This window comes from Papaver somniferum, unplaced genomic scaffold (assembly GCF_003573695.1).
Source record: "Papaver somniferum cultivar HN1 unplaced genomic scaffold, ASM357369v1 unplaced-scaffold_18, whole genome shotgun sequence".
Lineage (NCBI taxonomy): Eukaryota > Viridiplantae > Streptophyta > Magnoliopsida > Ranunculales > Papaveraceae > Papaver > Papaver somniferum.
Window position 1 is genome coordinate 2,407,776 of NW_020627707.1, and position 13,752 is coordinate 2,421,527.

At 36.5% G+C, this 13,752-nt stretch overlaps 1 protein-coding gene across 1 annotated transcript; it reads right to left on the reverse strand.

Annotated features, from left to right (window-relative positions):
- Window positions 1-735: 735 nt before the first annotated feature.
- LOC113338043 (auxin-responsive protein IAA27-like) lies at window positions 736-3,736 on the reverse strand. The gene is made up of 5 exons (XM_026583564.1): window positions 3,069-3,736; window positions 2,423-2,652; window positions 2,176-2,317; window positions 1,516-1,577; window positions 736-1,144 (listed from the first exon to the last, which is right to left on the reverse strand). Exons 1-5 carry the CDS (start codon window positions 3,560-3,562, stop codon window positions 1,104-1,106), a joined length of 969 nt encoding a protein of 322 aa, XP_026439349.1. The 5' UTR covers window positions 3,563-3,736; the 3' UTR covers window positions 736-1,103.
- Window positions 3,737-13,752: the final 10,016 nt, after the last annotated feature.

Here is a 13,752-nt window from a genome sequence, read left to right on the forward strand (position 1 = left end):
CTTTGAGTCCATGAATTATTTTGCTGATTTCTTTTCTCCCTTGAGACATAAATATGTGGTGACAGTACATAACAACTTGATTGAAAAACCAGATTCTTTTGCAAAATAAAATAATCAAAAGAAAAAAATTAAATTTTTAAGAGCTAAATTATGAACCAACTTGTGCCAATCAATCAAAGGGTCTCTTTAATTCAGTTTTTTTTTGTGCATAAAAGAATATGTGGAGGCGCCTTCATTTCACATGCCCAACCATCACAAGACATAAAGATGCAATGTAGGTACCTTCATTTTTTTTATTTAGAGGGATAGGGGACAATGCACAGCAATGCCACTGCTCTCAAAATTTAAATATTCCTCTGAAGTGGAGAGTTGGACAAGCCCTTTTTGCAAGAACAAGATATAATGGTTTGCCAGAGCCAGGGATGAAATTTTTTAAAGAAGAAAAGTCCATATTCATATGCACATGAAGATTCAGATCTGCATCATCAATGGTTTTTATTTAATGAATTTCTCATTTGTTCTGGTGTTGTCTGCTTGAAGAAAGAGCTTATGAGACAGACATTACAGCAAAGAAGGACTTCATCATCATCATCAACACGAAAGCAGAAAAGAATTAGTATTAATAATGGTTTTTTTAAAAGCTTAAACCATTTTTCTAATTCTTCTTTTAAGACCAAAATTCTTGATTTGCACAACTGCTTTTGTTTTTCACAGTCTGTCTCATTGTCTAGCAGCTAAACACAAATATTCTATCCACAGATCAGAGGGAGGTGAATTTTGCAAAATAAAAACCATTTACATAGGTAAAACCAAAACATAGAGAAGGACAAATGAAGACACAAAATCTAAGTAGCCTGGATTTTGTCTCTTAGGAAATCTTTTTATCATCATCAACCTCTCCTACTAATTAACATGTTTTATCCAGATAATGAAGAAACAAGACGGGCACAGCAAACCTTGAGATATATTCTAACTTAAAAATTATATATACTTATATGTGGTTTAAGCAACACAGTTCCCCAACACGAACAGCCGATTTTTCGTTAATTAGCTTTAATCCAAATCTCACACTTATGCAGCCGACGACAACAACAACAACAACTCTACTTTTTGTTCTTGCATTTCTCCATAGCCCTCGGAGCCGCTGAAAGCAAACACATGGGCAGGTTTTAGTTTTTTTGGTAGACATCATTCGAGTACAAGCGAATACATAAAAATGAACAGTAAAAACAAGTCGGGATGGATTTGTCATACAGTGATTAAGCTAAAAGGGGTTCTTTTTTTAGGTTGGTTTGATTGGTTGACGAAAAGATTTCTCAAATGAATTAAGAAATAGTGGTCCTAACTATGGATCTAGAAAGGAAATGCAGTAATGGTAGTACCCTTTATGTGTTGGCATTTGGGAGTAATTGGTGGTGGTTGGTTTAGTTTGGATGTTGCTATAGAGAATAATGAACAAAGGCTATTAACATCGGCACATGGCTCTTATTAAAAAAAGGATTAGGGTATATATACCTAAGCCAATTGCTTCTGAGCCTTTCATGATTCTCAATCTTTTGCAAGAGTCGGTAAACATACTGCAATAAGAAACAAAACTGGAATCAATAAAAGGAATATATACATATATCTTTACAGCAATGATAAAATCTTATAACTTATAATAATGCATGTTAGCAGTGCTTAATAAGCAATCAGATTAAGTTGACAGCTTATGTTTGACAGAATTATGAGACCGAAAGTTCTGTTTTGCAGTTAGAAATTATGATAAATTAAGACAACAGTAGAAAACATGCGCCCCTGTTAGCTGTGTTGTCTTTTTTGGTTTTTCAACTATCTTCTTCTCTGTTCACCTAATTACCTAAGAAGTTGAAAGTCAGCATAAGATCCGGTAATTTTTGAAGTTGTGAATTCGTTGTCGCTTGACATTTTAGGATTAACAAAACATAGTGATGTTAATACGAAAGCAAATTATGACTCAAAAGAATCAAAACCCTGTTAACTAGATTAAGATCCCGAATCTTCTGATTTGGTTTCTTGAGATTTAGACAGATAATGGGAATATTAGCCCTGTTGTAAGATCATTAGGTTCTATCTTTTTGAAAATATGGACTAAACAATTTAAGTAACTATACCATTTGATTACACCAAGATTGTTATCGGAATTTTGGTACTTACTCCCATGGCACATCACCAACAAGCATCCAGTCGCCGTCCTTGTCTTCGTAAGTAAGAACACACTCAGAACCATGAAGAAGATCTCTTAATCGACTCTCAGTCAACCCATCTCGCCCTTGTACTCCGTTAGAACTGCACTGCCCTGAATTACATCAATTCGAGTCAGATTTCGGTTCCGATTAGCATTTACTATAATAAATCACACCACAAATACAAAACTCGCTAGCACGAAAGAGAGATGTATTACCAATTGTAAAACAGCTAAACATTTTCTCAAGAGCTGATGAGAGGTCTACGTAATTGGAATACATTCTAAGATCAACCTTTCTCAAGTATGGAGCACCATCCATGCTAACTTTAACATACAGACACCCAGACCCTGACTTCCCTTCGGCATCTTCGTTGTTCTTTGTTGGATTAGTAGCCATTGTGTTCTTCCGGAAAGATCGAATTGGTGGCCATCCAACCACTTGTGCCCTGTTACCAACAAAAAATCAAGAATCAAACCAAAGAACTTGAATTCACAACTCAATTTTCTGCATCCACTTCAGTCAATTTAATCAATTTTCACAGGAATTTGAAGAATTAAACAAAATTCACCAAAAACCAACAACAATTGAAGGCCAAAATCAGCAGGACACGCACACATGAAGTACACTGTACACACCATATCAGGAATTCTGAAAACATCTAACAAACAGCAAACCCAAATTTTTCTTCTCAAAAAGACATTAAAAATCCTCCATTAACATGAATTCCTTAACATAATCACACAGAAAAATGTGCATGTACCAAAAAATCAAAATCAATTTTTTTCATGGAAATTCTCAAAACACATTCTATTAGATCCCCATGTGAATTTCTCAAAACAAAAAATCTGAAAAAAAACTTACTTAGAAGGAGGAGCATGATCAAGTTGAGGTTTTTTGTCTTGAACAGGTTTAGATGTACAAGGAACAGCCTCAGTTTTTACAGCTGCTGATGAAGAACCACCACCACCACACTGTTGTTGAGTAGTACTAGTATGATTATTATTATTATTATCCACAACACCCAGAGTTTTCCCACCACCACCATTTCTAGGAGAAAATAACCCACCACTTTCTCTTTTCACCAAATCAACATCTGATCCATTACCAAAACTCCCCCATTTACTAGACCCATCAATAGCTTCAGAAAACCCTCTTTTCCCACCAAACCCCTTCAATAACTCAAGTGGATAAAGCTTTGATTTCTCTTCATTATTATTTCTCTCTGGTGATTCAGAACCTGGTAAACCAAGTCTCAACTCAGTCTCTTTCATATTCATAACATTATTTTTCTTCTTCTCTTCTAAACATGGTGATGATGATAAGCCTATGTAATCATGCTCTAATGGTGTAGACATTAAAACCAAACAACCCCCACTCCTTCTTTCTCAACCAAAACCACTTACAAATTCTGGGTTTTGCTTCTTGATCCACAAACTTTCACTCAATCTCCCAAACAACACACACTCTCTGAGTTCTCTGCTCTGTGGCTCTGTAACAACCAAAGGGGAGTAAGCAAATGAGGAAAGTTTAAAGAGACACCTTTAGCATCCTAATAAACACTAGACAAAGGAAAAAACGAACGGTCAAGATTAAACAGACAAGCTTTCCAGATGTCTAAAAGAGAATTGCTTTTACAAATTTTTGATCAGAGAGAATTTCTACACTGTCAGTGTAGAAAGAAAAAAAATTGTTCACCTTTTTCCTCAGACTGCTAACTTGCGCCCCTGGGATTCTAAAGATGCTAACTTGCGCCGGAACTGGTGCTTGCTAACGTGCGCCGATTTTGGGGAATCATACGGAAAATTGAAAGCTCAGAGAGGGGAGATGGAGAGAAAGGGATGGAAGAGAGAAGCAATAATATGATGAATACAAAACGGAGGAACCCTAACAATAACGAACCTAGAGTGTGTGATTTGTATTGTTTTGGTGGTGCTGCTGGTAAAAAGCTGACACTGTGGGTTAAGTTTTAGTTATCGATTTGTACTGTGATTGTGAAGTATGAAAAAAACGGCAGTTGCAAAGTGGAATTGGAGTTATATTGTCTCTCTGTAAATAAAAAAAAAAAAAAAGAACTGTGTATTTCGGGGGATGCAGATTTTTTTTTTTTTTTTTTTTTTTTTTTTTTTCTGTGGAGTTGTTGCGATCAAAAATTTAAATGTTTATTGGAACAGTGGTCCCTGGATGGAAGAAATATCAGTAGCATCATCAAATTCTCGTGGAAACAGAATTGAGCATGGTTTCGTTTTTGACGACTAGTTGAGTCTGATTCAGTTACATGATATTCAGTTGCTGAACCAATAAATCAGTTGAGTGATTGAGTCTAACTCAGGCTGAATAATTAAGACCGCCGAGTGTCGGATAACGGGAAGTGTTATTTATTACAGCCTTTTTACTGGAATATTACCACGCCTGTATTGGGTGTAATTATTGTACTCGAAGAAGGTAAACCGCATGCTTTGACTTTCACAAGTTCAAAATTACCCCCAAAATTGAGATGAAAAACAAATTACCCCCATATGAAAAGAAGGTTACTACTAGTCAGGTAAAAATTTTACAGTTGACCATCTTGACCATTTTGACATTATGGGAGTGGCTTTATACAGCGGCCCAATAGAAATATTCTTTCAGGTTGATTTTGCCAACTGAAAAGAAGAGAAACTACGCAATTTCACATTACATCATGCGTGTTCCACCTAAACTTTTACATGCGGTGGGACTAGCCCGTTTATTTATGATTAAGGGTTTAGCTAAGAAACTCATCTTACCTGATATAACAGTTCTTTTTTTTTTCTTTTCTTTTTTATCTTGCACAATCAGGGGCGGATCTTACAATTAGGTGCAGAGTCAGGGTTGATCTTTGATCTAGCCCCTCACAAAGCATCAAAACCAGTAACCGTCTAATATTTTTTATTTACCCCACCTGATATTTTATTTTTAGTCCAATAAACTTATATTTCTTTTTTTTCTTTATGAAATATAAATATTTTCTGACCACTCGTTTGTAATTTCTACCACTGTCCCCACGCACAATGAATATTTGGCAAACAATAGAGAACACAAATTTTACACGGTAACATGTGGGTATTATCATCCCAAGTGTCACGGGCTCAAACTCTCCAAATGCAGCAAGAAACCTTGACAAAGGCACTGTGTTCCACAACACAGTTCAGCAAACTCGTCCTTACCCAATTTCTTCACTCCTTGGCTAAACTCTAGTCAGCCCATACTAAACAGAGTGTCTTCTCACAATCAATTCAAGCCTTCAATCCAGCACACACGCTCTGCTTGATGTACCAAACAGTAAGCCAAACAAAGGGATAAATGCACTAACATAACTTAGTTTTAATCTTGGCCGAAGTCTTATCATTACTGCATACTTAGGATTACACAAACTCTTCTTGTTCCGGACACCCAACCCATCACAAGATTAGGCTTTCATAACCTTACAAAAGTTATATACACAAGTAACTGACTGGCAGTTACAGAATTACTTTACACAAGGAAGTTGGCAAACCATGCCAACTTGCCCAACTACTCTCCTAAAGCCAAACAAGCAGTTCCTAGCCTTAGAAACGCATAAAGAAAACAATACTCTCGTGTAACCAACTTGTAACCGTCAAGGCCATGTGCCTGGCACATGTCATCTAGCCTTGATGCACCATGATAGCTTTCACCAGCCAAAGTATGGCCATCATCGTTGTGCATCACTCCTCCAATGATGCAAGTGTGCTAATGCAAGTCTTGCTTACATCCCTGCATGCCATATGCATACAGGTTATGTGCCAAACTCATTTGTCACTTCTTGATGCTAATCTCGCATCTTTGGCCATGTCCAAACCCTGTTTGGCACATGCCTTTGCCTAGCTGCAACTCTGGATGTGCCACACATCTCTGGCATTGATAAGCACGAAAGTGCAACACATTTTCACCCATAAATACATTAGCTGGGACTCATTTTATCACTAATAAATTTGTTTTAAGTCTTTTCAAGGAAATAAGCTCCTATGGAGAAATTTGCTCGAAAAGTGGTTTTTGCACCCCGGAGGACAACTGCTAAACGGACCCCTAATTTGGATAAGGAGCACCTCAATTACTAAGGGGCATCTCAACGAATAAGGGACACCTTCCTTACTATTTACACCACATAAGGCAAGTGCTAAAGAGACACCCGTACAGGATTAGGGGGAGGTCATCTTCTATGTTTGAATTTGGATTTTGGCGGGAATTTTTGGTTTTCACGGCAGAATTTAGGGTTTGTGATTTGGACGTGTTGTAGGTGGATTCAATCGCTGAAACTTCTTGGGACGACTGTATTCGACTGAGAAAGGATGCTATGTTCTCTGGAATCGGTAGAGCTGGGCTAAATAATTCTGTTGAGGCTAAACAGGGGAGGATGATTGTTCTCGAGTTTTTGAAGATGTTCTGTGGATAATTAATCACCGTAATTGATTGGGTTGGACTTAGTTAACTTAAACAGGACTGGTATGATGGGTTAACTCGTCTGAATTTGGCTGAATCATCAAGTTTGAGTGAAACAGGGAGTTACGGGTTTCTCTTGAGAAAACCCGAGAGTTGTTGTATTCGATTTGGGAGATTTCTGGAGAGATTCAATCACCCCAGTGGATTGGTATGGGCCTGTTTTGACCAAACAGGGCTGGTAAGGTCCTTGGAATTGATTAGTTTTGGCCGAATAATCGTGTGGAAGAAAACAAAGAAGCACAAGTTCGAATGTGCATGTCACGGGATTACACAGAGTTTAAGCCTGTTTGAAAGAATTTTGGAGCGTGAATGGGCTAAATAAGGAGAGTTTTGGAGTGTGTTGGTGTTTGCAGACGCGTGAAAGAAAAAAGAAACAAAGAAATATTCTCGTGCATCTACATAAAAGGAAGGTAAATATTCTTGAAGTAAATGGTGAAGATTTCGAGTTATTACTATGATTTTATTATCCTGTCGAGTATAAAAAGAGTGCTAGAGGTTATTAGATGGATATTGAGTGATTGGGGAGGCTACAGAGTCGAGATTTCTATGCAGCAGCAGCAGCAGAAAAACAGTGAAGAACGAAGAACATTGACCCCACACAAGCAGTCGTTTATACTACATTGAATACGACAGTCGGAAGGCAGTCTTATATGCTACAGTGGTAACGACCCACAGCCGAGGGTCGTAGTTCTCTGGTTTGTAACAAATATAATTGTTACAAACCCGGTTTTGAATTATTTCTCCCTTTTCATCATTTGTAAACACCCTTTGAGCAATAATAATGATTTTTGAGCGTGTTTCCAACAACATGATGAGCTAGACCCCATCACTGGGACAACGGAGGAAGCCGTACTTCATACTTGGATGAATTTGTTTTATTTTCTATTTGACTTTTGCACTTAATTAAAATAGAATTATGGTTTGAAAAAATTAGTTATTATTTTATTAGATGGGTCATGCTTGCTTAGATGTTTGATGTCCCATGCTTACGATTTATAATTAATGTTTGGATAATCTACCTTGGCAAGAATAAGAGTCGATGTTGTTTTATTTGTCGAGCGATAATTGTTTGAGAATAAATAATTGAACCTATTGATATGAATTTGACTGAATCCTAGACCCAGTAACTCTCTATTTTATTCCTTTAAAATTAATCTTAACAAGTCTTAGAGTTCGAATCTTTACTACTACAACAACCACATCAAAAAAATTACTTCATTTTGGCGCCGCCGACGCGGATTTGTTTTTAGATTAATTTTTTAGGTTTATTTTTCATTTTGTATAGCATTTTCTTTTTCCTTTTTATGCGCTTCTTTTTGTATTTCTTTTCAGGGACATTTTGAGGATGATGACTTCTTCTGAGGAGACGTCACCTACGATGACGCTGGCGGAATATATGCGTAGAAAGTCAAATTATCATGAAACCTCATCTGAGATGACGCTTGCTGAATACATGCGTAGGCAATGGTATGGAGTTTCTACTCCACATGAGGTAAGTGAAGAATCTCCTCTAGAGATATATGAGAAGTATTACAAACACGCACCGCCTAGTTTGGAACAAAGATTGAGAGTTCTTGAATGTCAAAGATTATTTGCTGATGATGATGATGAATCATGTAGTGACTCTCTATCCCATACTGAATATATATATGACCCTGTGAATGATTGTGTAGATGATTCGTCTAATTTATTAGAAGAACCTATCTCGCAAGATCTTTCACCCAACTTAGAGGTTGTTTCTAGTCCCCTAGACTTCCAAAAGTTACCTAATTTAGGGTTAGAATTATGTGCTTCAAAAATTTTGTTGGAATACTTTGGATCCAAATACCCAGAGGACGTCCCTGTGTTCTAATACCGTGCATGAGCCAATTGACAATTTCCCAGTCCCAATAGTATCCCCATAATTTGTTCTTTACGCACTTCCTTGTGCAGTAAAAACTTGGTTTAGGGGTAAATATTTGTTTTTGATAGTTGCAGTGTCTCCGCATCGTTATAACATAAGTGTGAAGCTGTCATTTACAAATGTTGTATTTTGGGTCGATCCCCAAATTTTCAGGTTGTTAATTTTTGGGGATCCTTTTTGTACATTCCAGTAGGTGTATTTTATTTTATTTTTATATTTTCGTTTACTTTTTTTTTCATCTTATGGATTTCCCATCTTAAATTTTGCATTGGATGACTCAATTACATTGAGGACAATGTAATGTTTAAGTGTGGGGGAGTGTTTAACGTTTTACTTTTTTTTTCAGGAATTTTCTTGCATATTATGACCAGTTGTGTAGCGGGTCTCGGTCTCGAAAAAAAAAATATTTATGACCAGCTGTGTAGCGGGTCTTTTCGTTTGCTGCAAATATATTTTTTGGTCGGTGAATTTTTTTTGATTACCGACCAAAGGTTAATTTTGTCGCTACTTTATATTTACCGACAAAATAAGCACTTTTGTCGCCAGTACCATTCAGCGACAAGCAATTCCCGACAATTTGGACGACCAAAATTTTTTGTCGGCAAAATGTATTAGCGACGAAAGAAGAGCATTCCGCGACAATTGGTTTTGTCGCTAATTGGCAATTTTCTTGTAGTGGTACCTGATACATCACCAACTTTTACATTTTGATAAGAGTATGAACCTGTGTAGTACTTTCAGAAGATGCGGAAAAGTACAAACCACATACACATAAGAATTTCGTTGAGGAAACTGCAACTGTAGAAAAACTCTGGGACCTCTTCTAGATTGGAACACCAAACTGTATTAAGACGCTACAGAAATTAGCCTGCTATCATACGTCGGACTGGAATGTAGTTTAGACCGAATCCACCCTTCAATCAATTCAATTAAAGTCGCGCTCCTTACGTCTTTTGAACCTCGCAAGACTATACGCAATTGGTTCCCTTAGATGACATCCGTTACAGACTAAGAGCATGTATTTTTCTTATAATAATAAATAAAATACTAAAAATAAACCTACAAGCAACCAAATAAAAAATACAAGTCCAAAGAGGAAATAAAGTAACTAAAAAAAGCAAGAATAAATAAAATCTAAATAAAAATTCTTGGATTTTCTGCTTTTTTATAAGCAAGTCCAACTTTGTACCTTTAGCTTCAAGCAAAACCTGCACACCAAAAACAAAAATATCCAAAATAAAATCAAACAAATAAAAATAAAAATTTAGAAACAAAAACTAAACCTAAAAACAAGTCCATGTCGGCGGCGCCAAAAATTGATGTGATTTTAATTTGTTGTAGAAAGTGGTAATAAAAGTTTGTTCCACTCAGACTTGTGAAGATTATAGTTTAGACCTAGTTCTAATTTAACTAGAAAATATGTAAAAGGTGATAACAATACTGAGATAACTGGGACTTGGGATTCCACCATTAATCAAAACCAAGTGACGCATATATTGATTCTTAACACTTATACCTCTTTATGGACTCTATTTCTTTGCCAAAGTTCGATTTCTAAAATATTTATTGTAAATTATAAGCATGATGCATTAAAAGAACTAAGTCTACACATACATCATCAAACAAAGATCACAACTAATTAATGAAATTCATAAATCAATCAAATAAGTGCAAAAAGTCATAAAGAATCAATTATAATTGCCACAACCATGAAATATGGCTTCCTTTGTCATCCCAGTGGTGGGGTTTAGCTCCTCATGTCGAAAACACACTCAATATAATTATTCATAGCTCAAAAAGTGTTTATAAAGAAGAAATCAAACAAACATCGTATTTTCAACGATGTATAGGCGTGTTGTTACAAAGAACAGTTGAGAAAGGTTTATTTAAGTTGCAGAAGTCTGTTGCAAGTATTCATGGAAGCGACGGTTCTGTGACAGTTCTCTGGATTAGCGATTGTTTTGCTTGGTCTTATGTTATTTGTGTTCTTGATTTTCTACAGTAGCAGAAAGTTCTTTGATTCTTCTCTGCAGCTCTCTGTTAGCTCTCAAACCTCTCCATAAAAAAATTTGTGTCATAAACAGCCATATTTAAATACCATAGGCCGATTAAATCTTGAAGATATCTTTGAAATATCCCCCATTTCCTTCTCTGCAAGTTTTGAATTTTCTTTCCTTTTAAACTCTCTATGCAGCTTCTGTTACCTTGTTTATCTCAACTTTCCTTCTAGAATAAATTCCTCCAGAATATCTTCTCCAAAACCTTACGTAACTTCCAAAAATACAGTCGAACGAACCCAATAACTTCTTCTCCCTGTTTTGTCGCAAACCCATGATCCATCTAATTCTAGTCGCATAAATCAACTGTACCAACCCTGTTTAACTCATTCAAGTCCAACTCAACCAAAATCTCCGATGAATCTCCTCAAAGATCGTTCAAAAATCAAACCCTAGCCGGTGAAAGGCGATTTTCTCGCCAAAACCATATTCAAATGGAGAAGATGATGGAGTCCCCCTATCCAGAACTGGGGTCCATTAAGTAGATGGGCTGTAAATAGTAAATTTCTTGGGATGCCTTTGACACTTCTCCTGGGGTGCAAATATCACTTTTTGAGTCAATTTCTCCGTAAAAGTTTATTTCTCAAAAAACACCTACAAAGACCTAAAATACCAAGATAATTAAGTACAAAAATGAACACTAACAATATGGAGAATTAAGATCAAATCAGACACAAAAGTATGTCTATGAAAGCGCCTAACCGATTTCCAGAGAATTCTCCCATCAACAAGGTCAACGCAAATCGATTATTTGGCTAGCCCTGAAGTGTATACATTGTTCTGCTAGTAATAGTATTAAAACGCGTGTACTACTCTCAAATTCGGTTGAGCATCTCCAAAAAGAAAGATAGAAATCGACATATTTACTATAAAGTTTATATGGGTTCATGTTACTAAAGGCAGAACAACAACATTGTATTATCCACGAAGACACATGAAGCCAAGGCCTTGACATGTCTCCCTACAAACGTTTTCTACTCGCAGATTATCATTTACCTACCCTAAAGATTCAATCTCAAGTATTAAAGAGGTTTTGCTTCAATTACCAAGCATCTCCATATCTATTGGAATCCCTAGTCACATCTCAAATCAGGGAATGACAAAGAACCATATATCAAATATCTACATGTCCAACAGAAGGCCACCAAACATCCAATTCTCAGATATATTTGGACATCATCATCAGAAGAGTCTCTAGAGAGTGGGACACATCAAGAAAATTCAAAGTTAAATATTTATCACCAAAGACAACCAAACACATTCAACATTACTATTTTCTTATTGTTTCATGTTGTAGTTCTCATACCCACATCATAACATACCAAAATGTTATTACTTGAGGACTGGGGGGGACTAGAGCTCGGATTTACATTTGTAAGGGGCACTTATTGGTGACTTACAGCTACGGTTAGGGTATATATTTTTGTATGTTATAAGTCACCAATAACTTCTCCTCACAATTGTAAATCCCGAGATCTAGTTCCCCAATCCTTACGTAAAACATTTTTGTATGTTATAAGTCACAAGTTATGAGAGGCACTTATTGATGACTTATAAGCATCTATTGGCCATGCATGCACGCATACTCATTCCCTGGACTTCAAGACACTTATAGACACGATTTAGAGTGTATGTCCCCGCGACATAATGCTGGTCGTGACGCCATGATACGTAGCATACATCAGCGACGAGATAATGCTGGTAACGGATACTCAAAAGCCTCATGGAACGTCCCAGTCAACTCATGAGTGAGCATGAGCAGACGTGATTTTAACGCATCTTCGCGAGACACATCTGATCATGATTTCATAATTCCTAATATGCATCACCGATGAGATACTACTGGTCATATGCTCTGTAGACTTGTAAAACGTTGATGGATGACTTATGAACTAGAGCGGAGACATCTGTATCGCGTAAGTACGACTCTCCCCTATTTGAGATCAGAGATTAATTCCTAGTACATTATCGCGACTAACTGATGCCTCCTGGATAATTTCTAGAACATCTCTGCGAGATACAACTGGTTATTATTTTTCTAGGCCCTTTTGACAAATTCCCGAGACATCCTTTCGAGATACAACTGGTTACTTTGGCCCTAATATACGGACACAGTCGCAATTGACTCCTAATACATCCCTGCAAGATACATGCTGGTCATAGACAGGTGAGCCAAAGTCTCGTAAAGACATTATTAGGCATGCAAGTCTCCCTTTCTGTCTCACACGTGTACAAGCTGACTCTGAAGAGACTCAATCTCATGAGCTGAGTCTCAACCTGTCTCATGATAATCCAAAATAAACCATCTCATCTGAAGAGTCTTTTACGAGCACAAGACTCGGGCATAAGTGATATTAATTTTTGAATGATGTTGTACTAATGAGATTCAAACTCTCGGACTTGTGAAGATTAAATTTAAAGATTTAATAAAATTATATACAAAAATATTAACAAAGTGGGCGAGAGGTATGAGAAAACAACCAAGACATTGATTCCACTATTACATATGAATTAATGATGGTAAATAATCTTAAACTCTAATTATCTTTTAAGTCCTTTATATCTTAACTCACTAATAATCAAGCAAATTCTCAAACATCAATTGTATCCCTTAAGCATAGATTATCTAAACAAAGCATAACCTATCTAATTGAATCACAACTGATTAGGAAAATTACGCAAACAATTTAAAACTCTGCAAAAGCAGTGATTAAGTGAATTATAATTAAATATTAGAGAAAATAAAATAGTTACCAATTATTCATGCGTAAATAGCTTTCTCATTGCCTTGGTTGTGGGAGAATTAGCCGCTCATCATGTTGGAAACACGCTCAAAAATCATTATTACTGCTCAAAGGGTGTTTACAAATGATGAAAACGGATAAATAATTCAAAACCGGGTTTGTAACAATTATATTTGTTACAAACCAGAGAACTACGACCCTCGGAAAATAAGACTGTCCTGCGACAGTAACAAATAAGACTGTCACTGTAACAAATAAGACTGTCGGACGACAGTCGCTGAAACTGTAGCAAAATAAGACTGCTCTGTGTGGGTCTTATGTTCTTCGTGTTCTTGGTGTAGCAGCAGCAACAGCAGAAACCG

What these genes read in the sequence shown, in the direction of transcription:
- LOC113338043 (XM_026583564.1), bottom strand. Translation starts at nt 3,562, where the DNA reads ATGTCTACACCATTAGAGCATGATTACATAGGCTTATCATCATCACCA. An exon ending in GATCATGCTCCTCCTTCTAA is followed by an intron (nt 2,653 to 3,068) that starts GTAAGTTTTTTT and finishes TGTTGGTAACAG; the next exon opens with GGCACAAGTGGTTGGATGGC. An exon ending in GTTTAGCTGTTTTACAATTG is followed by an intron (nt 2,318 to 2,422) that starts GTAATACATCTC and finishes GATGTAATTCAG; the next exon opens with GGCAGTGCAGTTCTAACGGA.